General features: G+C 41.6%; 1 protein-coding gene across 1 annotated transcript in view; it reads right to left on the reverse strand.

The window, feature by feature from the left end:
* Nucleotides 1–945: 945 nt before the first annotated feature.
* Nucleotides 946–26,015, reverse strand: part of LOC306864155 (amyloid beta precursor protein binding family B member 1-like) — a 57,447-nt gene continuing 32,377 nt past the window's right edge. Inside the window, exons 3-14 of the mRNA XM_079407903.1 lie at nt 24,423–24,613; nt 24,220–24,276; nt 24,070–24,146; nt 23,759–23,819; nt 23,539–23,685; nt 11,401–11,528; nt 7,376–7,490; nt 5,027–5,099; nt 4,750–4,830; nt 4,436–4,548; nt 4,148–4,324; nt 946–2,924 (exon numbers count right to left, since the gene is read on the reverse strand). Of these exons, the coding sequence (XP_079264029.1) occupies nt 2,760–2,924; nt 4,148–4,324; nt 4,436–4,548; nt 4,750–4,830; nt 5,027–5,099; nt 7,376–7,490; nt 11,401–11,528; nt 23,539–23,685; nt 23,759–23,819; nt 24,070–24,146; nt 24,220–24,276; nt 24,423–24,613 (1,385 nt within the window). The 3' untranslated portion in view covers nt 946–2,759. The remainder of the gene's footprint in view (nt 2,925–4,147; nt 4,325–4,435; nt 4,549–4,749; nt 4,831–5,026; nt 5,100–7,375; nt 7,491–11,400; nt 11,529–23,538; nt 23,686–23,758; nt 23,820–24,069; nt 24,147–24,219; nt 24,277–24,422; nt 24,614–26,015) is intronic.

Genomic DNA, 26,015 nt, shown 5'->3' on the forward strand with positions numbered 1-26,015 from the left:
TGTGTAAAGGTCACTGCAGGTGCTGGTTGATCTGAGGGGTGCATGGGGAGTACATTCTTTCTTATTCATTTTCTTAATTAAATTTAAATTTCATGTCACACTTTGTGTCTGTGGTGTTATGTTGATAACTTGCAGATCTGACATTTTAATCAAAATTTTGATAAATACATACTTATTAATATTTCCAAAATGTCCCCTGATCTTGAAATCATTTGAAGAACCAAATTAGCCAGAGATCAGTTATCACGATTAGAAATAATCTCAGATATATTAAGCGAAGAACGGACCCCTGCACCAAGCATACAGCCTCATCTGTAAAGCATGGTGGAGGTGGTGTCATGGCATGGGCATGCATGGCTGTCTCTGGAACAGGCCCTCTCAACTTTACTGATGACTTAATGTATGATGACAGTAGCAGAATGAATTTGGAAGGGTACAAAACCATCTTGCCTACCAATATTCAAGAAAATACCACCAGATTCATTGGGAAGTGCTTCATATTGCATCAGGACAATGACCCAAAACACCCTGCCAGTTCAGTCAAGGAATTTATAAGAGCAAAGAAATGGAAAGTGTTAGATTGCCCAAGTCAATCTCCAGATTTAGATCTGATTGAACATGAATTTCAGCAGCTGGAGAGGAGAGTAAAGGCAGAAACTCCCCAAAACAAGCAATAATTGGAATTGGCTGCATTAAAGGCTGGGAAAAGCATTTCAAAGGATGAGACCAAGAGTCTGGTGATGTCTATGGGTCACAGACTCACTGCTGTGATTGTGTGCAAGGGATCTGCAACTAAATAATAGCTTTTAATCTTTTATATCTGCCTTATGTTCAACTGTCCCAATACTTATGCTCACATCAATGAGTGGGATTAACCGTGCTGTCCTTTTTATTTGGTAAACGTGTTGAATCACCCAATAATAAAATGTGACATTCTGTAGTTTTGTCTCATATTCATCTTTTAATCATATTTGCAAATGTCTTGACTAATGACTCCACAGCCAACAGAGCAATTTTGTCATTACTGTCCCAATACTTATGGAGGGCACTGTATATATAATTCAGACCAACACAAAACACTATAACAGTTGTTGAAGCTACTTTTTCCAAATCATGAAAAAAAGCTTTAAATGCATTTTCAACTTTTTATTCCATCCAGTCACATTATATGCATCTATAGAACATCCAATTTACATGTTAAGAAATCACTTCTCAACTCTCCTTAAAAATGTGATGACAAACATCCTACATCAGCGATAATGTTTATAGGAGTGAACCTTGCATTTTCAGAATATCATAGCTAAAATTTTGCCTCATTTTGAAAAGCAAATGTACTTTTATCTACTATTTTACCAATCTGTGAATATTTCCGCATAAGCAAGTATTTCAAGCTTGTGTTTTTATAGCTGTGCTTTTAGGCACACAAACAAAAAGTATCCTCATGGTGTGTCAATGAAAAAGGACATGTTCTTTGCTACCATTTCTTGATGTAATGCAGAATATTTACATGTACATGACATTATTCTTCAATAAAGGTGTTACCAACGGCACTGCATTTTAAGCATCACATTATATTATCTAGACCTACACACAAAATATTAGAGTAAACGGGGCCAAGATGAAGCATTCAGATACACAACAGAACAAAATCAAAAATCAAGCGCATTCAGAAATCCCCTTTAACAACAGCTGTAATTACACGTGAAAATGGGTCAGAAAAATTAAGCTGTCTTGCCCTATTAGTGTATTCAATTCAGTATATACATTAACTGGAATAATCAAAGAACATGATATTTATGAATATGACATTCTTAAAAGTTTAAGACATGGCAATATGTTACAATGTTGTATTTGAAAGAAAAAAAAAATCTATATACAGCAAGACATCCATCGTTGCAAAGCATTTAAGATAAATTTCCAAAGAAAAAGAAATAATAAAAAAAAGTGCTCATTTAAAGCGGGGCTTTCTTAATGAGCAAATACACTTTGGAAGACTAGGATATGTTAATGCTATTTTACATTAATAAAATAATCTAATTAAGTTCACAAACTGACAGAGTGATGTGTAATATAAGTTAAGTTTTTTTTAACAAACATCAACATCAAATATAATGGAAGAAATGAAAAGGCTTTGTGACTTGCAGTAAGCAAGGCAAGTCAAATATATGTGGAACGGCACCTTATTTCATAAAGTCAGTGGAGTTAAAAACAGGCTTGGAACATGAGAGTGAGCGAATGATGATTTGACGTTTTAGGGTAAACAGCATACAGATGTGTGCTACTGATTTCAGTCTCGGTTCAGCATCTATGCTGAGTTTGGGGAAGAGTAATCAATTCTCCAGAAGAAAAGAAAAGCAGTCAAAGCTAGCACAGTATGTGTCACAATGCAAAGCCAGAGGAAGAACAAAAAAAAAAAAAAAAAAAAAAAAAAAAAAAAAAGCACATTGCATAGTATATAAGCTCATTTTAGTGTTTTTTGATAGCATGCGTAATGTTTAGTGTCATTAGAGAGTGTAGTCCACATAATCTAGGTAAATCACATTCATACCCGGTAGTGCTAAATCACTTCTACAGTACATCTGCTAATGTAAACAAACAGAAAAAGCAAATGAAGATGTAATGCGTAACAATGGAATATCTGGCACTGTAACGTGTGTCCTCTGGTTCCTATTGCACGCTAACCGCAGGAGGACAGTCGCAGTGGTGTGAACCACACAAACACACACAGAACAAAACATATGTGTGGAAGTGTTTTCCTTTCAGGGTGTCTGAGATCCAGATCTCTTGAAGCTACCCAGCAGACTCTGAACACCCTTCTTCACACTGGATCCGACCCTGCGGGCGACAGAGTCAGCAGGCGGGCCGGGCAGACAAGAGCTGCCGCTGCTGGGAGGCCGAGCGTCCAAACACTTCTGATACCTCAGCTGTGAATGATGGAATACAGCAATGAAACGGCAACACATTTCAGCTTGAACTAGGGTCATCAGACTAATTTACACTGTTAAAACAAAAACAGTCAGACCAACAGAAATGTTTTGCGTTTGGGAGAGGGACTTCCCGTATTTACTGCAAGATAAATGAATTCTTCACTGCACATGTGGAAGAGATTGGGGAGGTCATGGCTAGTGTTGCACACTTTTTTATAGTTATTATTGGGGTTCTTTGTCTTTAGTATATAGTACAGTAGAGAGCAAAGAGGAAGCACACAACCAACAGTGTTTGGCATTTAAATCAGTAAAAAAAAAGTACATACACAACTGGGATTTAAGAGCTGTTGCAGAGGGGCCAGCAATTAATGACTTCAAAAAAAAAAAAAAAATTCAGTGTTCATGCTCTTCAGGAAGTAATGTAAGACAATATTACACTCTTTGCACTGGCTGCCGATTTGTTATAGAATTGATTTCAAAATTTTGCCAATAATAAAATAAAGCTCTGCCATTATTAAGGTCACCTCGATGAAAATTGCTGATGGTTCTGAGGGCCTCATTTATAAAGCGTGCGTTGCTCAGATTTGATCATAGAGTGTGTGCATATGCTAAAATCCACACCAGCGCTCATATTTGTAAAAATGGTCTTTGATGTGGAAAAGTGCTTAGAGTCACATCAGGGTCTGAGCAGACATACTTCGGAGCACTGCAGGTTTTTGGAGATGTTAGCTGTTCTAAGTGAAAGGATTTGGATGATGACTGGTGATCTTTTATGTTAATGACATTAATTAGGAGTCGTTTACAAGGCAGAGAGCTAAAACCATTCAGTTGCGTGCAAGCTCAAGATCATTTATGATTCATAGATTTTACATCTGAGAGGCATACATGCGTTTTCTGTGCGCATATTTGACAGATGATCGTAAGATCATCGAAAATTGTGGAACAGTCTCCTTTTATTCTTGAGATTAATCTCCACAGAGTCTGAATTTAAATCCAAGTTCAAAACGTACCTTTTCTCTCAGGCTTACAGTTGCTTTTGATTTTTAAAGTTGAATTTTCTGATAGGTGTTCTTGGTGTAAACTCCCTTTATGATTGCTTTGTGGTCTTTTTATTCTCCTTGCTTTGTCTTTTTGCACAGCACAACGGTCAACTACTGCTGTTACTATTCGTGCTATATGACTAAAATTTGATCATTTAGATCAAACACATCCTTACTCACCATACAGGCGGCCTGTACGGCCTCACTTAGACTTGCTGCGTTTGGATCACACCAGAACATGTGGCAGATAAAGTCTCCAGGTCCCTCAGCCATTATGAATGCAAACGTGTGCACATCCTTCCCGACTCCCATAAATGACAGGAAACGCACACGACATTCAGAAAGAACTTCCTCTGCCTGAGACAATGAGACAACACATATTAGTGTGGTTATCTAATCAAATTGGTATGATACAGCATTACATATAATACTCAAGTACCACATAATGTCAACAAATAGAAACCTGACCTCAGAAGTGAGAATAGTGAGTGTAGCGGACGCCACGTTCACAGTCACAGGTGTCCAATCCTCCTTGTCTTTGTTAAGAGCCGTCTCCAGTGCTACATTAATCACATCCATGCCTTCAAGAGACAGATACCGACACGACTCAACTTCAATTTCAGGCAGCTAACTTTGATTTAAACATGAAATACATGCATGCTATTTTAGGTGCTTACAGGTTATGACATAGCTTTACAAATATGGGGAAAATGCAGGTAAAACTTGTACTTTGTGTATAATAGTATAATGGTAAGTAATAGCAGTTAATGAGGACTTCCTACCAACTGGCTTTGCCACCAGCACACGACCCAAGTACCGCACCTGGAAGCGCTGGACCAGCTCATTCTTGGGAGCTGGGAACTCTGAAGGAAGAAAGATCTGATTCAGTCATAATGGTATAATTTCATTATTATCATTACAGTACTCACTCGAGAAGGTGAGAGAGAAATATCTGATGCACACTTTAAAAAAGGTGTAGTCAAACCCAACACTGTCAACAGTTACATACTGTTCTGCAGACCGTCCACAAACAAAAGCTAAATTCATGTCATAAGTTACCCTGGAAAGGGATGTCCCTAAGCCTTGAGGGGTCAGTGTTCAGTCTGCTGGATGACTTCCTCTGGGCCATTATCTAGGGAAATACACAGACAAAACAATATAAAACAAAACACATGGACATAATTGCATCGGCAGTTGCGTTCTCTATCTGGTTACCTGGTTTATCCAAACTGATCTAAAAGAGTAAGACACACAGGTGTTAACTACAAATAGAAATACTGATACTTGTGTATACAGAGAGTAAAAATAAATGACTAGAAAAACATCTAGTATTGGTTTGATCAATTATTTAGCATAAAAAATTAGGGGATGCACCAATAATACATTTTGTTGGCCAGATGCTGGACTTGATGGCACTGGTGTCTGTAGTCATCACGATCGTCAAACTGCCCTGGAGGTACAGTATGTGCACCAATCTTATGCATAAGGAGCGTGGCAAGAGTGAGCATTAGAGGTTGCTCTGTACCTGAAGACAAGCTAGTGATTTTGAATTTACTATCGCAGTAACTTCAGCCATTTTCTGCTCCTCCCTCCTGAGACCATCACCAACATAAGTGTCTCTCTACAAACACAAGGAAACTGAAACATCTGATGGATGTCTGTCATCATTGCATTTGGCTCAGGTCTGAAGCACATGAGAACCACAAGCTATTATTGAGGTCTGGACCACAAAGGAGAACATCATTCAACGACAAACCACTGAACCGTGCACTTAACGAAAACAATTCTGATTTAGCCAGGCTTTGGAGGGTGCTATACTCCAAAACTTAGTACGTAGTAGCATTCTTTGAAAATGAGCATGCGGAAGTAGCACCTCCTGTTGACAAAAATCTTTTCTATGACTCATCCTAAACTGTTGGGTGTAAGGTGCATTGTGATGAGCCCTGCAATTACCCTATACCCAGATAGACATGTGCATTCGGTAATGTGATGTATCACGGTAATGAATATGCATGATATTGTTATCGTGGGCACTTCAAAATACTATGAATAAATATTTATTACAAATTATTCAGATTTTTTGAATGCATTTTAAGAATTTTCATGTAAACAAGCATTCCAACAGCTTGTGGAATGTTTGACTATGATGTAATAATGTGGATAAGCACTGCCTCCGCAGAAGATCAATGCCTGCTTCTATATCGCTGCCTGTTTAACCACACCCACCGAATCTTCATCACTGCCTGTTTAGCCCCGCCTACCCATTCTACACAGCTGCCTGTTTAGCCCCACCCACCAATTCTACATCACTGCCTGTTTAGCCACTGCCTGATTAGCGCAGGTCGACACAGAAACCAAAAAGCAAAGATGTTTCGAAGACAACAAGCTGAGCGCTCGCATAGAAGCACATAGGAGCGTTTGAAAGCCACGTCTATCAGTGCGGATCAGTCTATGTGCAGATATATTAGGGATATACGTGAACACTATGGCCAATCAGCGGTGAAGCTAGTACCGAAGACGGTACTTTTGACAACACTAGTACCCATATTTATTTCACATCTCATTTTTGTATATGTTATTTTGTCAGGTACATCACATACTATTATTCGCCTCATTTTGAATCCAGTTATTAACCCTCCTTTCTCCCAAAAATGAAAATTCTGTCTTTTACTCTCAAGTTACCCTCTAAGTTGTTCTAAACCTGTTTTGGTAAAAAAAAATTTTGATAGTCCACTTTAGACATTCTACTAACAGTAAGTAACTTTGCAACTACATGTCAACTAGCAGTCGCTAGAGTATTAGTAGACTGTCTGCTTAATATCTTCTAACACTTTACTTTGATGGGTCCACAACATACAACATACTGACTATCAGAAACTTTGCAAGTATATGTCAACTTATTCTACTAACCCTAAACCTAACATAACAGTCTACTCTGAGAGTTAGTAGACATGTAGTTGCAAATTAATGAGAATTAGTACACATGTAGTTGCAAAGTTACTTATAGTTAGTAGAATGTCTAAAGTGGACTATCAAAATAAAGTGTAACCTAAGTTTCTTCTGTTGAGCACAAAACAAGATATTTTGAATAATATTGGTAACCAAACAGTTGACAGTAGCCAATGACTTGCATAGAATAGAAAAAAATACAAGGAAATTCAATGGCTACGATCAACAGTTTGGCATCAAAATCTCCCACATTTTTTACATTGAAAAAAAGAAACTCATACAGGTTTGGATTAAGTGGAGGGCGAGTAAATGACATAACTTTAATTTTTGAACTTTCCCTTTAAATCACTCGACACATTGCTGTTTCAATAAATGTAGAATATTTTGGACACTACAGCAGTGTCTTTGACATTTAATCAAGAACATGAGTATTTTAGCCAGCAGCTATGATGTCCTCACCTTTGAGCAGATGTCATGCAGGCTTGTGGCGATGTTCTTTGCAGGGGTGTCACACCGAAATACATGACACTTGAGCACATGAGTCAACTTGTCTCGTGCCACATATGCAAAGTCCCTGTTGTAAGAGACAAGAGACAAACATAAACATATGCATGTCGTCATATCACTTCAATTTATCCACACACTCATAAACTTATGCATGCACAGTAACAAATGTCTTGTATGTGCGTGAAACCTTGGTTCCCTGAAAAAGAATCAAGGACCACATTAAAGGGAAAGGGGGAAGTGGTGTATGGCCAAGTATGGTGACCCATACTCTGAATATGTGCTCTGCATTTAACCCATCCAAGTGTACACACAGTAGTGAACATACACCTGGAGCAGTGGGCAGCCAATGCTGTGGCGCCCGGGGAGCAGTTGGGGGTTCAGTGTCTTGCTCAAGGGTCTCACCTCAGTCGTGGTATTGAGGGTGGAGAGAGTGTTGGTTATTCACTCCCCCACCTACAATCCTTGCCGGACCTGAGACTCGAACCCACGACTGCCCCAACAATGTGGCTGATGTTATGAGAACACGCTCTGGTGTGACGACTGAGCCTATAAAGAGTCACGCCATTTTATTGGCAAATAGTGCTAACTCCGCTCACTGAGGTGTTGCTTCTCTGACGCCTCTTAAGAATGTGGTCTCTATTGAATTGACTGATTTCATATGAAGGAAAGCAAACAGATAATGGAGTACGGCCAGCTACACAGCATTTTGTTCTTGATTCAGGGAACCAAGGTTACATATGTAAACAAGACATTCCCTTTCAAAGGCAAACTTTGACACTGCTTCAGTAGCTGACACTATACCATCACACCGCCACACAGATATCTTCCAACGATACTCCTCAGGCCAAAGTAGGGTTGCATGATTAATCAAAATTAAACTGGAATAACGATTTGGCAAAGGCTGCGTTTTTTTTTCTTCCAAGCGCAGCTGGTCAGTGAAGCACGGTTCTGTGATTAGTAGTAAATACTGCTCCACCCGAAGGCCAGAGGGCGCTCTTGTGCTGAAACTCCAAATATGTCCCACAGAAGAGGGATTTCCTGGAATGACTTGCATTATATCTTTATCACTGTAGCTGAATAAACAGAAGATTGAATCTTCATCACTGCCTGTTTAGCCCCACCCACCGATTATACAGCACTGCCTGATTAGCCCCACCCACCGATTATACAGCACTGCCTGATTAGCCCCACCCACCGATTATACAGCACTGCCTGATTAGCCCCACCCACCGATTATACAGCACTGCCTGATTAGCCCCACCCACCGATTATACAGCACTGCCTGATTAGCCCCACAGACCGATTATACAGCACTGCCTGCCTAGCACAGGTCGACACAGAAACCAAACAACAAAGATGTTTAGAAGACAACAAGCTGAGCGCTCACATAGAAGCACATAGGAGCGTTTGAAAGCCATGTCTATCAGTGCGGATCTGTCTATGTGCAGATATATTAGGGATCCGCTGATAGATACCGTGCACTTCTGTGCGAGCGCTCAGCTTGTTGTCTTCGAAACATCTTTGTTGTTTGGTTTTAAGAGCATGAAGCGATGATTGAACTGCTTTCATTGATTCAACGTGACTAACAAAACACACCTATGGCAGTATATGATTTTTTCAAGTTCTTCAAGCCTTCTCGGGTATTTTCATTATAATAAAGTATATTTATAATGCTATGCTAATCCACAGTCTTTATCACTGCGTAGAATACTATGAAAAAATATCTCGCTCTTCCAAGTTTTATCAAGTAGGGCTCGCTGCAGTCCACAAGATCCAGGGGGCGTGGTTGGATCCACAGCTAGGGGGTGGAGATTGTTAGGTTTAGGGATGGAGATGGGTGGGTTTAGGGATCAGGGGGTGGAGATGGGTAGGTTTAGGTATATGTAAGGTGGGAGGAGTTGGATCTGGATCTTGTGGGCTGCAGCGAGGATTATTATAAAATACACCTACCTCCTACACCATCTGCTAGAATGACATTCTCCGTTTCGGAGTATGGATATTATTCTTACACAAATGCATGGATTCACTTCAGGATGCCTTTATGAATCCCCCAGAGCCTGTAGAGCACTTTTTAAAATGGATTTATGAACTTTTATGGAGCACTTTTTATGATCCTGGAAGAACGACAGTGGCCTACGGAGTGAATGTTCACTACAGTCGTAAGAACAAGCTCAAACTTGAACCGAGTCTCTGGCTGGACAGACGTCACTGCATCCAAAAGATTAACGCTTTGAGAGCTTCTGAAGTTGGGCACAAATGCCAACATATCCACTCTAAGCAGTGAGGACTTCTCAGAGTGAACCACTTTATACAAGAAAACTCCCAAAATCCATACTTAGAAATATAATAATGCTGCATCCACTGACAGATGAATGGTCTTCCTGAAGAGAAATCAGCACAAGCTCTTCATTATGAGGTGTCAGTGAAGCAATGCCTCAGTGGGTGGTGCTAGTATTATCTGCCAATAAATAGGCATGATTCTATACAGGCTTCAGACTATCGTCAAATCCAAGGGATTGTTAGCATCTGCTGCTGATGCAGTGCCGAAGTAAACCTATGAAAGGGAACATCTTGTTCCCTGCACTAATTCCTGTTTGTAGAATTTTGAGAAATTATTCCAAAAATGTGGAGTAAGACAAACACCTCTAAGTGAATTTTACAATCATATTTTTCACTGTAAATATATTGTTATATAAAAATAGTGAAATACTTCTACAAGTTAATATATTTAAATAATTATTAGTTTATGTCAACTAGAGTTGGACAATACACATACAATAGAAATTACAATATGGCTTAGTGCGATTACCAGATGACAACAGAAAGTGATTTAATTAAATATGTAGTCTGATGCGCTCTGCACTGCTGATTTTACATCTAGCCATGTAAGTATATCACGGCACTACCACTGCCTTTAACATGTGTATGGTAATTTCGTCAGAAAAAACAAAACAAATCTGTATTTTAGCAGTACAGAGCAGCAACTTATAAATGACCTGGAAGTGACTGCTGGTTAACATTTAGATTTAATGGACCACGATTACACTAACAGTATGTTATGCACAGAGTAGAAAAGAAGTAGAAAAGAAGTAGAGACATGTAAAGGGCTGACAATACGCAGAATACAAATACAATACAATGATGTCATGGGTATGCTAATGAATGCACAATGTCATCTATTGAGACACTTTGAATCTTTACACAGATCTTTTCCAGACAACAATAGTTCAGTCACCACAATTGTCAAGTTCCAATAAATAAATAAATAAACAAAATTAAGTAGCAAACTTGTCCAAAAGACTCGTATTATATTATCCAAATCTATTTTTTTTTCTGAAGCACTCAAACTAATTCAGTTTAGACATGCAGAACAGAAAATAACATTTGAAAGCTGCACTAGAGGGGAAGATTTTCAGTGAATAACTTCTGCTCCTCACACAAAGCCATCACATGCATTCAGAAGAAAGAGAATATAGTGCATGATACATTTACATTGTTTTAGAAGCTTAACAGCTGTGGTGTGCATGTATGAACAGTTGTTGAATGTAAAAGTGTTACAAACATTCCTCCAAAATTGTCCTTTTGTGTTAGACAGAGGAAAGTCTAATCGACACGTGGGTGTGAAAATTATGAAAATTCATTTTTGGGTGCATTACGCTTGTTATTGTAACAAGTACACAAAAGCTAACAAACAATACAGTAACACACTACCTCTCCCTGGGATCCAGGATGCAGCAGGACAGACAGAACAAAAAAACAACATAATTCAGCAAAATCTAAATTAATTAAAAATAAGCAGCTTCAGACAGAGTGTTGCAATTTATTTGCTGTAACATTGTGCATCTGTCAGTCTGTGGTCATACACATGCTATTAATCTCTGATTCGAAAGCAAAAATGAGGCAAAAGATTCAGATTCAGTGTCTCTAACCTTTAAAGATCACTTATGCTGGCAACTCACTGAGCTGCTCAGACTTACCTGCCATCATCACGTCCAACTCCCCATACACGAATGCTGATGATCGGCTGAGAGTGCAGCAGCGTTCGACCGTGAGGCTCGATCAGGTTCAGAGTCTCATTCTCCAGCACCAGAAGCATTTCCTTGCCCTACACAGCAACACAAACAAAGGCATACTAAGTGATGTGCTTTTACCTCTCCTTGAAATCCTAAACTTAATGTCAAAATCAGTCAAAACATGTAACGTCATAAATTGCCATCTTGTTTGATTGAATAAACTGATCTTTTGGTTTGTCTCCATCAAATTTGAAAATTAGACAATGAAATATGAAACACTTAATTTGTAAAAGATGTAATTCACGGGATTATCCACAAACAGATATTACACATGGCTATGTAATGCGTACTGTAAATCATTTGAATTTACAGCAAAAATAACTACAAACCCGATTCCAAACAAGTTGGGACACTGTACAAATTACGAATAAAAAAGGAATGCAATAATTTACAAATCTCATAAACTTATATTTTATTCACAATAGAATATAGATAACATAGCAAATGTTGAAAGTGAGACATTTTGAAATGTCATGCCAAATATTGGCTCATTTTGGATTTCATGAGAGCTACACATTCCAAAAACGTTGGGACAGGTAGCAATAAGAGGCCAGAAAAGTTAAATGTACATATAAGGAACAGCTGGAGGACAAATTTGCAACTTATTAGGTCAATTGGCAACATGATTGGGTATAAAAAGAACCTCTCAGAGTGGCAGTGTCTCTCAGAAGTCAAGATGGCAAGAGGATCACCAGTTCCCCCAATGCTGCGGCGAAAAATAGTGGAGCAATATCAGAAAGGAGTTTCTCAGAAAAATTGCAAAGAGTTTGAAGTTATCATCATCATCTACAGTGCATAATATCATCAAAAGATTCAGAGAATCTGGAACAATCTCTGTGCGTAAGGGTCAAGGCCGGAAAACCATACTGGATGCCCGTGATCTTCGGGCCCTTAGACGGCACTGCATCACATACAGGAATGCTACTGTAATGGAAATCACAACATGGGCTCAGGAATACTTCCAGAAACATTGTCGGTGAACACAATCCACCGTGCCATTCGCCGTTGCCAGCTAAAACTCTATAGGTCAAAAAAGAATCCATATCTAAACACGCAGGCGTTTTCTCTGGACCAAGGCTTATTTAAAATGGACTGTGGCAAAGTGGAAAACTGTTCTGTGGTCAGACAAATCAAAATTTGAAGTTCTTTTTGGAAAATTGGGACGCCATGTCATCCGGACTAAAGAGGACCAGGACAACCCAAGTTATCATCAGCGCTCAGTTCAGAAGCCTGCATCTCTGATGGTATGGGGTTGCATGAGGGCGTGTGGCATGGGCAGCTTACACATCTGGAAAGGCACCATCAATGCTGAAAGATATATCCAAGTTCTAGAACAACATATGCTCCCATCCAGACGTAGTCTCTTTCAGGGAAGACCTTGCATTTTCCAACATGACAATGCCAGACCACATACTGCATCAATTACAACATCATGGCGGCGTAGAAGGAGGATCCGGGTACTGAAATGACCAGCCTGCAGTCCAGATCTTTCACCCATAGAAAACATTTGGCGCATCATAAAGAGGAAGATGCGACAAAGGCAGTTGAGCAACTAGAAGCCTGTATTAGACAAGAATGGGACAACATTCCTATTCCTAAACTTGAGCAACTTGTCTCCTCAGTCCCCAGACGTTTGCAGACTGTTATAAAAAGAAGAGGGGATGCCACACAGTGGTAAACATGGCCTTGTCCCAACTTTTTTGAGATGTGTTGATGCCATGAAATTTAAAATAAACGTATTTTTCCATTAAAATGATACATTTTCTCAGTTTAAACATTTGATATGTCATCTATGTTGTATTCTGAATAAAATATTGAAATTTGAAACTTCCACATCATTGCATTCTGTTTTTATTCACAATTTGTACAGTGTCCCAACTTTTTTGGAATCGGGTTTGTATAATAACAGTAACCCCCCCTAATCGAAGGTACTTAAAGATTTTTTTAAATCATATTTAAGACTTTAATACCCTTTTTAAGAGCTGCACAAATAAAATGCACGTCCATACAAAGAGGACTTTTAAAACACTTAAAACATTTTATACATTATATATGTATACATAATCGAAACTGTCTATATATATATATATATATATATATATATATATATATACAAATTAAAGGCAGATACTGGATTTTGCTGATATGATAATAAGATATTTAAAGATGGGTAATAAACAGACTATGGCAATACTAGTAAAATGTATACTGATTTTGCTTTGTTGCTAGTTTGTAATATAGTTTATTGTATGTTATTATGCAGTGTAACCTACATGCCAAAAATACACAAAAAAGTAGATTTTAATCATAATGCAGGACTTTACAGAGCTAAAGTACGTGAGAAAGTGCAACAGTACAGCATTTTTATTTTTTAAAGTCTGCATGAAACAGAAATTTAAATTGTCATAACACACACGGATAAATCCTTAATAATAAACTTATGATAAAAATATTCCATTAAAAAAAGTGAAAAACTGTCAATTTTGATTTCATGGTGACTTTACACATCTAACCAGAGCTGTAACAAAACGTTGGCTCTGTTCAGTTTCCGGGGTGGGGGTGGGGGGGGTTGGGATGGGTTTGGGGGCTTCGCACTGTCCTCACGATGGTTGTGTTTGCAATGATCACATTTATTTAATTAAATCACAAGATTTTTAAATGTATTATTAAATTAAGGCCATATTGTAATTCTTGTTTCTCTTTCATAGGTTAACTCAACACTGCGTAGCAATGATGCAATAGGAACGCCCCTTGGGTGTGCAATTGTTCTGAAGCCCACACAGAATCACGCTCACTCATTGGCTGATGGTGTGGGCACTACCTGGGCGGTTGTTCTGTACGCTTAAACTACAAATGGTTCAAAATGCAGCAGCTAGAGTTCTTGCTAGAACCAGGAAGTATGACCACATTAGCCCGGTTCTGTTAACACTGCACTGGCTCCCTATTAAACATTGTATACATTTTAAGATCTTGCTAATTACCTATAAAGCCCTGAATGGTTTGGCCCCTCAGTACTTGAGCGAGCTCTTATCACATTATAGTCCTTACCGTCCATTACGTTCTCAAAACTCTGGCCATTTGATAATACCTAGAATATCAAAATCAACTGCGGGCGGGAGAACCTTTTCCTATTTAGCACCCAAACTCTGGAACAATCTACCTAACACTGTTCGGGAGGCAGACACACTCTGTCAGTTTAAATCTAGATTAAAGACCCATCTCTTTAACCTGGCTTACACATAACACACTATCACATTTCTATAATTCAAATCTGTTAAAGGATTGTTAGGCTGCATTAATTAGGTCAACCGGAACCGGGAACACTTCCCATAACACCTGATGTACTTGTTACATCGTAAGAAGATTGACATCTACGCTAATATTAGTCTGTTTCTCTCTTATTCCGAGATCACCGTATAGCCACCCAGATCCAGACTGTATCCAGCCCAGATGGTCATTGCAGTCACCCGATCCAGTCCGTATCCAAATCAGATGGTGGATCAGTACCCAGAGACGACCTCTACAGCCCTGAATGTCAGTGGAGAACAGGACACCTAGATGAGCCCAAGAGACAGATCCTCAGTGAGGACCCCGCCACCTAGACAGCCATCGGGAAAAGACCACTGGAACCAGTTGAGCCCTTACAATCTGACTTTGCTGCAGTTGGAACAAACTGCTGGTTCGTTTGGCCAGAGGAGAACTGGCCCCCCAACTGAGCCTGGTTTCTCCCAAGGTTTTTTTCTCCATTCTGTCACCGATGGAGTTTTGACTGTGACTGCATTCAGTGAAACTTTGTTCTCCTTGCTGTGAAGTGCAATGGATCTCCTTCACTGCCAGCCACCTTCCTCTCACTTCATTACGAATGACGATCCACACAGTAAGTGTGTGAAATGTCTTGGTATTTCTCACACGTGCAAGGCTATTTACAGTGCTTCTGGTTGCAAGATTTGTGAGAATTTTTAGACTGTCCATGTGAGGCTTGCTGTATTTGATAGAAAGTCATCCACTATGCCCTGTCACGTTGCTTCAAAGGCCGCTGAGGCCTTTCCTGAATCCTCGACCTGGGGTTCGGATGTTGATCTTGAGGCTATGGAGAGCGAGTAGACGGACCTCCCCCTTTCTCTTCTTCTCTTGCCCGAACAATCTCGCCATGCGGATTTGCCGGTGGAATTGGTTAATGATTATTTGTGTCCTAGCCAGGAGGCACACAAAGCAGTTTTCTTTTGGGATAGATGACATTCTATATGCTGCGGCGGAGGACTCAGAAAACTTTTGGTTGAAGCTCTCCAGCCTAGCGGCCAGGTGGCACGGCCTTTCCTTATGTAAATTAACTATGATTTTACTACAAATAAAACCAAAAAACCATGGTTACTATGGTTAAAAACAGTGGTAACCACAAATTAATTTTGGAATATGTGATAAAACTGTTTATACAAATGGTAATCAACACCCAAAAAAAAAAAAAAAGGTTACTACACTTTTACTATGATAAAACCATTATTAATTTCTGTAAGGGTTCTGTGGCTTACACAGAGCTCAAGGATGTATTGAGAAGCCTAACATTGAGTGGCTGGACGAGTCTCGTGAGTGCCAGTCCTCTAAGCTTTCCGAGCCTTTACTGAGTGGCCTAAATTGTCGTCCTGCTCGGAGAAAGGACACCTTTTTTCAGGGATTTGCCTCATGTCTCAAACTTGATTCATTCTGTGGAGCAGGGTTATGCTGCTGACCCCACTTCCAACCCAACCATCATGCCAGTCCGCACTCAGAAAAAAGCCTGTCAGGAGGAGTGACGAACCAGGGCATCCCACACCTCACATGCTTTGGGAAGCTCATGGTCGTCCCTTGACCCGTCAGCACCCGCGTAAGCGGATTGCAATGAAGCATTCAGATAAACCCAGTCTTCAGAAGTAACTTTGTTCCTTCTCAAAGGAGCAATAGAGGTGGTTCCTCCTTCAGACATGAATCGCGGATTTTTCAGTAATTATTTTCTTGTCCTGAAGAAAGAGGGAGGTCTGCGCCCCATCCTGGATCTGTGTCACTTGAATTTTTACCTTTACAAAGTTCATCACTGTAGGCCTGAAGGATGCTTATTTTCATATTCAGGTTGTTCAGTGACGCAGAAGGTTTCTCAGGTTTGCCTCTGTGTACCAATGTTGGAGTGGTGTACCAATATTGGGTTCTCACTTTTTTGTCTGGCCTATAATAAGTAATAAGTAACCTATAATAAGTTTTTATAGACTATTTTAGACTATTTCAGACTGGTACTGGTGGAACAGCTGCGGAGTAGCCTAGTACCTGCGTGATTCGTCATAGACATAAACAGAGAGAAGTAGCTCCGGCTACAATGTTCTTCCACAAGACACACTCAGTTCTGTTTATTAACCACTAGAGCGCCAAAAAGTTACAGACTGCAGCTTTATTGTCCTTGAGGGCTTATCAGAGTTGCCTTTTGAGGTTTTGGAGTGAGCTTTCGACCGGATTCTAACCCTTAAGGCAATGCTTGTTGGCATTGGCTTCTCTTCAGTGTGTAGGGGATTTGCAGGCTCTCTCTGTGAGTGAGTCATGCATGGAGTTTGCTCCTGGCCTTGTTAAAGGGGTCATCGGATGCACATTTTCAACAAGTTGATATGATTCTTTAGGGTCTTAATGAAAAGTCTACAACATACTTTGGTTAAAAATTTCTCAATGGTAGTGTAAAGCAACACCCTTTTTTCCTCTGAAGACTGCTTAGATGTGTTCGACTTGAAGCAGTGCAGCTAGACCGATCTCTGTGTGTCATCAAATACTGCGAGAGATATAAGAGAGCGGACGTCTCCTTATGCTTTCTCTCGCCGTACTTTGATGTCATACACGATCGATCTTCAAGTCGAACACACCTCTTTACTCTCAGCCTCTGCGGTTGAAAAAACGTGTTTTTCATATCGCGATATATCGCAAATGCAATTAATCGCTCAGCCCTAGTAGTATATCGTTCTCATTGCATCATCACTATGTAGCATTGACTGAACCTATGAAAGAGAACATCTCTGGTTTCTTGAAAGACGCTGCATTCTCTGCCAAGCTCCTTGCACTGCAGACTGAACTTCTATGGTAGGAAAACTGAGGAGCGGATGGCGCGTTCACTAGTATTAGAGTGAGTGATGTAGCGTCACCAAGGCGGCGCCTGCACCATCAGCCATCAGCCTGGCGTGATTCTATACGGGCTTCAGACAACCGGCACACCCAAGGGGCATTCCCCTTGCATCATCGCTAGGGATGCAAGATATTACTGGACCGATATCGTAATCGGCTGATAACGGCCCGATATTAAAACGTATGCCAATATGTCTTGCCGATAAGAGGAATACATTAACTCACGTGCTCATGGTGAGCTAGCGATTAGATCATGTCAGCAGTGTGGCTCATTCTTGAAGCAAAGTTTTGCCTGAATGATGATTAGATTGAGTGTTATGGATCGCTACATTTAATCTGTGAAAGCACGTACAGAATGACGCGCTTGGTGTATGAAAGAGTAAACAATATTAGCATGTGCTGTGCTAGCAGCAGTAGCCTCCCCCAGGTCCTAATGCCCGTTCTGTAAGGCGTTTTAATTCCGTAGGGGGAGCTTTTGGCCTACTTCTAATAAAAATTAAAGTAAAAACACAAATAACATTTAGACTGAATAAATAAAGTAACTGATGCTATAAAATCATGAGTCTGTTTTGATTTAAATGTCAGAAGCTATAGCTTACATGAATAAAAAAAACAAATCACAAACATGACACTTGTAAATTAAGTAATTGTTTATATATTAATGTTATGAGCTCTAAAAGATTTTCAGATTTTTTTAGACCATCTACAAATGTTAGATCTTAAAGGGGTTATATAATGCTATATCCACTTTTACAAGTTGATTGTACGGAGATGTGTGTTGGCAGTGCCTGTACACAACCATCCTATAATGATAAAAACCATGATAAAAAACCATCCTATAATGTTGTATTTTCCTGTCAAAATAACACAGTTTCCTTTGGAATTCTTCAGCTTTCCTATAATGATCCAGTGTTTTTTTTTTAATCTCCTAATATGTTTTTGCCTGTCTCAAATAGAGCTGTTCGTCTTGTGACGTCACAAGATCGGAGGCCCCTCCCACGATTGTTGATTGACAGGAGCGTCCCTGAGCGAGCTGTCATCATAGTCCGCCATTGTTTATACGCTGGAGCAGAATGGCATCTAAGCGATCGTGGTGTTCTGTTCTTGGGTGTAATAACGAACACAGCAGTCGTTTTGATGTTCCTAAATCAGAACCGCTGAGTTTTGTTTTCGAAGGGAATAGTCCCCCAATCAACCTCAATGCGCGAATCATATCTCACCAGACTGCTTTATAAACGAGGGTCAGTTTAAAGCTGGTTTTGCCAAGAAGCTGCTCCTGAAAAAAGGATCTGTACCAACTATTCGTGTTCCTGCTGCACCTCCAGAAGTGTGTGTAACGTTTTATTAACCTTTATATTAATCTTTGCTAATCGCTTGGACGTTTCACCATGAATGTGGCTAAAGTTTACACTAAAATGAAATCAAGTGTTCATTACGGCATGTTTTCTATGTATGACGTTCTCAATATAATTCATAATTCCACGTTTGTAATGAACAACGGGTTATGGTTATTGTGTTATTATAAACTGTGTACGCTGTGGTAAAGCTAACGTGGTAACAGTACATTAAGCTTACTTTTGTAGATTGTTTATAACGGTGTCTGTTACTGATTAATAAGTAATAAAAAAAAAAACGTGTTGTAACAGTTATAACAGCATCAGTGTTAATTTTGGCAGGCATTTTTGATTTAGTCTTAGTCTTTATCTGAGACGAAAATGCTTAATAGTCTTAGTCACATTTTAGTCATTTGAGTCTTTCATAGTTTTAGTCTAGTTTTAGTCGACGAAAAGTCATTGCATTTTTGTCAACTTTTAGTCATTGCTTTTAGTCAAACTGCAGTTACCAACATTTATTTTGGTAGCTATTTTATATGTAGTATTCAAACAAAAATAGTCATCAATACTTCTCTCTTTAGACCAAATCAATTAAGCTTAGTTATGAGAAATTTGAATCAAGGATTGAATTTGGAAAAACTGGAATAAATTTTCATTTTTTGGTAGAGATATAAATTAAACTCATTTTTTAGATACAGTAGGTTTACTTAACAAGTATACATTTATTTAACATCTTTTGTTGGTTAACATTTATTTATAATTAGGAATGCTGTCCCTTTAAGACGGAAGGTATGTATGTAATAGCCTACTGACATACATTCAGTTTTCACCCACCTGTTTAAGATCACTTAAACCATAACGGACTGTATTTCCGTGAGATACTCTACATGAGAGACATGTGGACTGCTGTGTGTGTATTTGAGCGCTGAGAACTGATCGCGCGCTGTATGAGAACTGAAGAAGTGGAGCGCGCGAGAGAGAGCACTTCTATCAGTGCGTTTCCGCCTATCGCACCTTCACTGACTTTAAGTTAATCGACAATGAATTGTGACTCCCGGGAAAAACGGGACGTCTGGTCACCCACTCCCTAACCCTTCGGGTGCTGAGGCCATTGTTTCAGATCGCTAGTTCGCGTTTTGGTAGGCTATCCGTCCACCGCGGCTGCCATGCAAACGCCCCTTATCCAGTGACAGAGACGCACATTTTGAAAGACAAGACAGTTAACTTAGCCTATAGGATGTATTTTGAATGTCAGGTAGTCCTCAAATAACATTTTAGTCCCGTCTCGTCTTAATGAAGACACGCATAAATTTCGTCATAGTTTTTATCATCAGATATTAGTTTTAGCTCGTCAACGTCTCGTCTTAGTCACAGAAAAAAGGTTAATTGACGAATATTTTTCGTTGTCGTCTTTGTCGACGAGATTAACACTGAACTGCATGAAGATGAATGGTAACTTTAACACAATACCTGCAAAATACTGTTTACATCCTGCAAATGCATATGATTCAAGACTATAAATACTCTCATTTATGTTTTCCAATATAACAACATAAGTTATGTTATTTGATCACTTATTTGCTTTTGTATAGGCAAGCAAACTATAAAAGATCTTACTGTTGGCAAGGGGACAAATATGCAGAAGATGCTGGAAAACCAAAGAACGTTGTCAGGATTGTGGACTGTTTTGTGTGTGTTTTGCTCCCCATGTGTTCCCTGTGACCCAGTTTTTTCCTCATGTTGATTGTGTTTATTTGATTCCAGGTGTGCCTCGTCGTCTTCCCCAATTATCCTGTGTTTAAAAGCCCCAGTCCTTCTGTTAGTGTTGGTCGGTTCTGAACGTCTGTTCCATGTGTTCCTATGTCTCATGAATTTCTGGATTATTAAAGACTGTGTTTTGAAGTACTCCTCGCTCCCTCGTTCCTTGCTCCCTGGTAAAGTGTGACAGAAGAACCGACCAACAACAGTTACCTCTGCGTCTACCCTCCGTTTTGTTTGCCGTTTTGCTCAGTTTTTTGTTTCCGTTGTGTTCCCAGGGGATCCCTCGTCCGGCCCGAATTCCTCATCCTCCTGCTGGAGCAGGGGGACCGATCTCTAGAGGACCATACCAGACTGTTCCTAATATTAGCTAACGCCACCAGCTACCCGGACGACGCGCTCTGCTCATTCTATAATGCAAGCCTAAACACTGTGTGCAGAGAATTGTCGTCCGAAGATGGTCCTCGAGAGGATTTCGCCACCTTCGTGGAATGGACTCTGGCGAGAAACGAATCGCCCCTCACAGTCTCCCCTGAGGATGAACTCACCAGATCCACTCCAGACCCAGAGCACAGCCCACCATCTCCCTGCGGTGCGGAGCACCAGCCCGAGCCCACCGATGACGGGAGCCATTTCCCGCCGCAATCTGCGAGCCAGCGCTAAGCCGAGCGACTGGGCATATGATCGCCTGGAAGTTGAGCCCAGACCAAGTGCGAGAGCCGGCGACAGTGCCCATCATGAGGGAGCAAGCCGTGGTCGGTGTGAGCGCGGAGTGGAGCTCCGCCCCCTGCACCACAGCTGAGGGTGAGCTGAAGATGGATCTGGGACTGCTGGACAGGTAGGGGGCGTCCGATCCTCCAGTGCCTGCTCCTCGAAAATGCCCTCCTCTGCCCGCTCCTCGAAAATGCCCGCCCTCCCACCCTCTCCTGCCTCCTCCACCGCTGTCGTCTGGCAGCTCCCCCGCTCGCCCTGAGCCCCCTATCTGTACGGTGCGAGCCCGTGGGTCTGCCATCCTCCAGCGTCGCCGGGGCTGGAGTATCCCTCACCTCCGCCCGGACTCCGCCTCGGCCCGTAGACCCAGTGGCTCCACCTTGGCTCCTAGCTCCCTCACCTCCACCCATCGATCCACCAGCTCTACCGGGCTCCCTCGTCCCTCCAGCTCCGCCTTGGTCGGGCGTCGACACGCCATCGCCTCAGGGCTCCTCTCCTCTGGCTGCGCCTCGTCTCTCCGTCCCACCGGCTCCGTTGGGCTCCTTCCTCCCTTCAGCTCCACCTGGGTCCTCAGTTGCTCCGGCTCCGCCATGGATCTCTGGGTCTCCGCCTCGGTCGCCAGAGCCCTCGGCTCCACCCTGGCCCCCCAGATCCTCGGCATCCCCCTGGCTCTTTAGCTCTCCGTCTCCGCCCCGGGCTCCTCCACCACCTGCTCTGCCGCCATTGAACGGCCCCCTGGAGTCGGTGGCCATCCCTCCTCCATGGCTCCTCCCTCTGTCGGCTCCACCGTGGGCCATCTTCACGGCTGTGGCCTGGTTCCAGCAGTGCGCCTCCTGCTCCGGGTCCCTCCTGTCTTTTCCCTGGCTCCTCCCTCCTTCGTCGCCTCCTTGGTCTCTGTCTGCCGGCCCCCTCCCGGGTGTCTGTCCTCCTCCTGAACCTCCTCCTTAGCCCCCCCCCTGATCACCACAGCCATATCACCCTGCAGCCCAAGACCGGTTGCCCACTGAAGCTAAGCAGGGTTGAGCCTGGTCAGTACCTGGATGGGAGACCTCCTGGGAAAACTAGGTTGCTGTTGGAAGAGGTGTTAGTGAGGCCAGCAGGGGGTGCTCACCCTGTGGTCTGTGTGGGTCCTAACGCCCCAGTATAGTGACGGGGACACTATACTGTCAAAAAGCACCATCTTTCGGATGAGACGTTAAACCGAGGTCCTGACTCTCTGTGGTCATTAAAAATCCCATGGCACTTCTCGTAAAGAGTAGGGGTGTAACCCCGGTGTCCTGGTCAAATTCCCTCTACTGGCCCTTGTCTATCATGGCCTCCTAATAATCTACATCCACTTGATTGGCTCTATGTCTCTCTCTCCTCTCGACCTGTAACTGGTGTGTGGTGAGTGCACTGGCGCCGTTGTACTGTGGCTGCCGTAGCATCATCCAAGTGGATGCTGCACACTGGTGGTGGTTGAGGAGAGACCCCCCCCACATGATTGTAAAGCGCTTTGGGTGTACAGCAATACACAAAGCGCTATATAAATGCCTCATTCATTCATTCATTCATTCATGTTACTACGGTGCGAGGATGCACCTTCTGGGAGAGGGACGATATGTCAGGATTGTGGACTGTTTTGTGTGTGTTTTGCTCCCCATGTGTTCCCTGTGACCCAGTTTTTTCCTCATGTTGATTGTGTTTATTTGATTCCAGGTGTGCCTCGTCATCTTTCCCAATTATCCTGTGTTTAAAAGCCCCAGTCCTTCTGTTAGTGTTGGTCGGTTCTGAACGTCTGTTCCATGTGTTCCTGTGTGTCATGAATGTCTGGATTATTAAAGACTGTGTTTTGAAGTACTCCTCGCTCCCTCGTTCCTTGCTCCCTGGTAAAGTGTAACAAACGTGTAGGACCTGGAGGATTTTTCTCAAGAACAGCGTTAGACTTACATTGCGGTTTCTTTTGCTAAAGATAGTTATTTAATTTATCTTATATTTTAGAAAATTAAGCAATGTTAATTATGTTCTTAAATTGTTTCATATATTTTTTTTAGTGAAAAAAAAACTGACATAAATTGAAGTTCAAAATTCATTCAAATTCTAGCGATTTCCACATATATGCACAAACCTCGCCCCAGATGCCAGCTGTGTCATCTAGATTCTGTTTCTGGTAGGACAGCTGTCGGATACAGTTATTAACGGCAACACTACTCCTGCCAGGAGCCATTTCCTCTTCTGATATCTCCACCCAGCCCAGAGAACGCACTGCAAAGCACTGCATAACACATAAACATTGAGAAAACAAGCATCTTGATGCAGTGTATGTGGGCAGTCACCTGTGTGCTTACCTTCGCCCCCTCATTACTGCTGAAATAAGTCTGTTCCTCTTCCTCCTCAGACTGAGAAAAACTGCACACAACAGGAAGATGATACAGAGAGAAGGATCAATGCTCCTTTTGCTCAAACAATAGAGCCTGTCACTAACAAGGTCAAGATCATGGCCTCGATTACTGAGAACTTAAGTTGAATGCAACGTAAATGTCTTTAGATAAAAAGTGTGTGCCCAATTCATAAATGCAATAAAATGTACATGCACATATGAAATAATACTGTGTAACGCTCAGCTTCAGGAGTCTGTGTTGTTTAACTGATCTTATACCTGAGATTGATGGAGGCATAACGTAGAGTTGCTCCCTCAAACTCCTTCAGACTTTCATCAGAAGCCACGTCCTCCTTCTAACAATAAATAAGCATTATATGGACTTACAAAAACAGAATGAGACGGTCTGTGACTCCATTATGAACCTACCTGCCAGTGCTCTTCCTCACTGAATGTGTTTGGATGAGAAACACCACTCCATGTAATCTAAATACAAATGTGTTTGTTTAAAGACATGAGACTAATGTTGGGCAACTTGAGAGCTATAATGTTATATTGATGGAATATTATTTTAACAGCACAATTTTCGATAAGTTGCAATGTTTATTATGATGTATAGTGAGTGTGTGCACCTGTGGCTCATCAGCAGGTGTGACCGCAGGCGACGTGCTGGCTGGTCTCTCCTCTAGGGGCCCAGGTGGCTCCCACTGCGTGGTACCTGTGGGAATGTGCCAGTAGTAGGTGCCTGATGTGTCCTGCACTCGCATCCAACCAGCGGGAAGGTCCGTGTCTGTTTCAAATGCACTGCCATCCCAGTAGGACTCTACAAACAAAAATGAAACGAGATATTCTTTATCAACATATCAAAATTACTGTAAGTCACAGGCAGCATAGCATGTGCACATCAGAAAACAATATCCTTTATTTTACAGCAGGGATCCTCAAATCTGGCTTAGCTCTTAATCTTAGGTTACGTCCACACAAAGCCAGATTTCTCCCCATCCGATCTTTTTTTTTGCCTCAAATTCCGTAAACACGGACTCGTCTCAGGAAATATCTGCGTATACACTAGGGCTGGGTAAAAAATATCGATTCTCCGATTTTAATCGATCTTCAGTTTAACGCAACGATATCGATTCGGGAAATCCCCGAATCGATTCTTAATGCGCGTGCTTCACGTAAGAGGATATGAATATTCACCTCTCGTCCTGAAGGTGTCACCATCTATAGATATACTTACCTGGCAGGGGAGACACCATGATCAAGAAGGCGGTTCACCCAGAGCGAGGCTTGGCCATTGCACTCCGGTTGTGCTGACCCCTGCGAATGGACCCTGGGACCGTACGACGTGCAAATAGTGCTTTGGACGTGTAAACAACGTAAACAACCCCCATAAACAAACGTGGGAGGGGATTGCGAATTCCCCAAATGTGGGAATCTCGACTGCATAATTTATGGTAGTGGGGGACTGCGTTCGTGCTCTCCCCTGAATTTTTCAGGGGGAGTCGTGGCCTAATGGTTGGAGAGTCGGACTTGTAATCCAAAGGTTGCGGGTTCGAGTCCCCGGCCCACAGGAATTGTAGGTGGGGGGAGTGAATGTCCAGCGCTCTCTCCACCCTCAATACCACGACTGAGGTGCCCTTGAGCAAGACACCGAACCCCCAACTGCTCCCCGGGCGCTGCAGCATAAAATGGCTGCCCACTGTGTTCACGGTGTGTGTGTGTGTTCACTGCTGTGTGTGTGTGTGTATATTCACTGCTGTGTGTGTGCACGTTGGATGGGTTAAATGCAGAGCATGAATTCCGAGTATGGGTCACCACACTTGGCTGAATGTCACTTCACTTATCTTTCGAATTGCTCCACTAAAAAAAACAACTGTGTGCACCCTATTATTAATGTAGATGTGTATTTCAGTAATAAACTTAAGTAGGAGAGTTTCAGTTACCAGCATTTATATCAAAATATGGATCCCATGTCTGCAAAACTAACATTTTAAATGAAATATTGATAGCTAATCGATATCGAATCAAAATCGAAATCGAATCGAAACCATAAAAATAAGAATCGAAGAATTGGTCACAATACCCAGCCCTAGTATACACGGAATCACTGAAACTGACTGAAAACGATGTAGTCCACATGCCAGACCAATATGTGGCGCTGTAATTCTGCCACAGAGATACACAAAAAAACAGAGAAGAAGACTTGGACCATGTGCGTAAAC

This window comes from Barbus barbus, assembly GCF_936440315.1.
Source record: "Barbus barbus genome assembly, chromosome: 45".
Taxonomy (NCBI): Eukaryota; Metazoa; Chordata; class Actinopteri; order Cypriniformes; family Cyprinidae; genus Barbus; species Barbus barbus.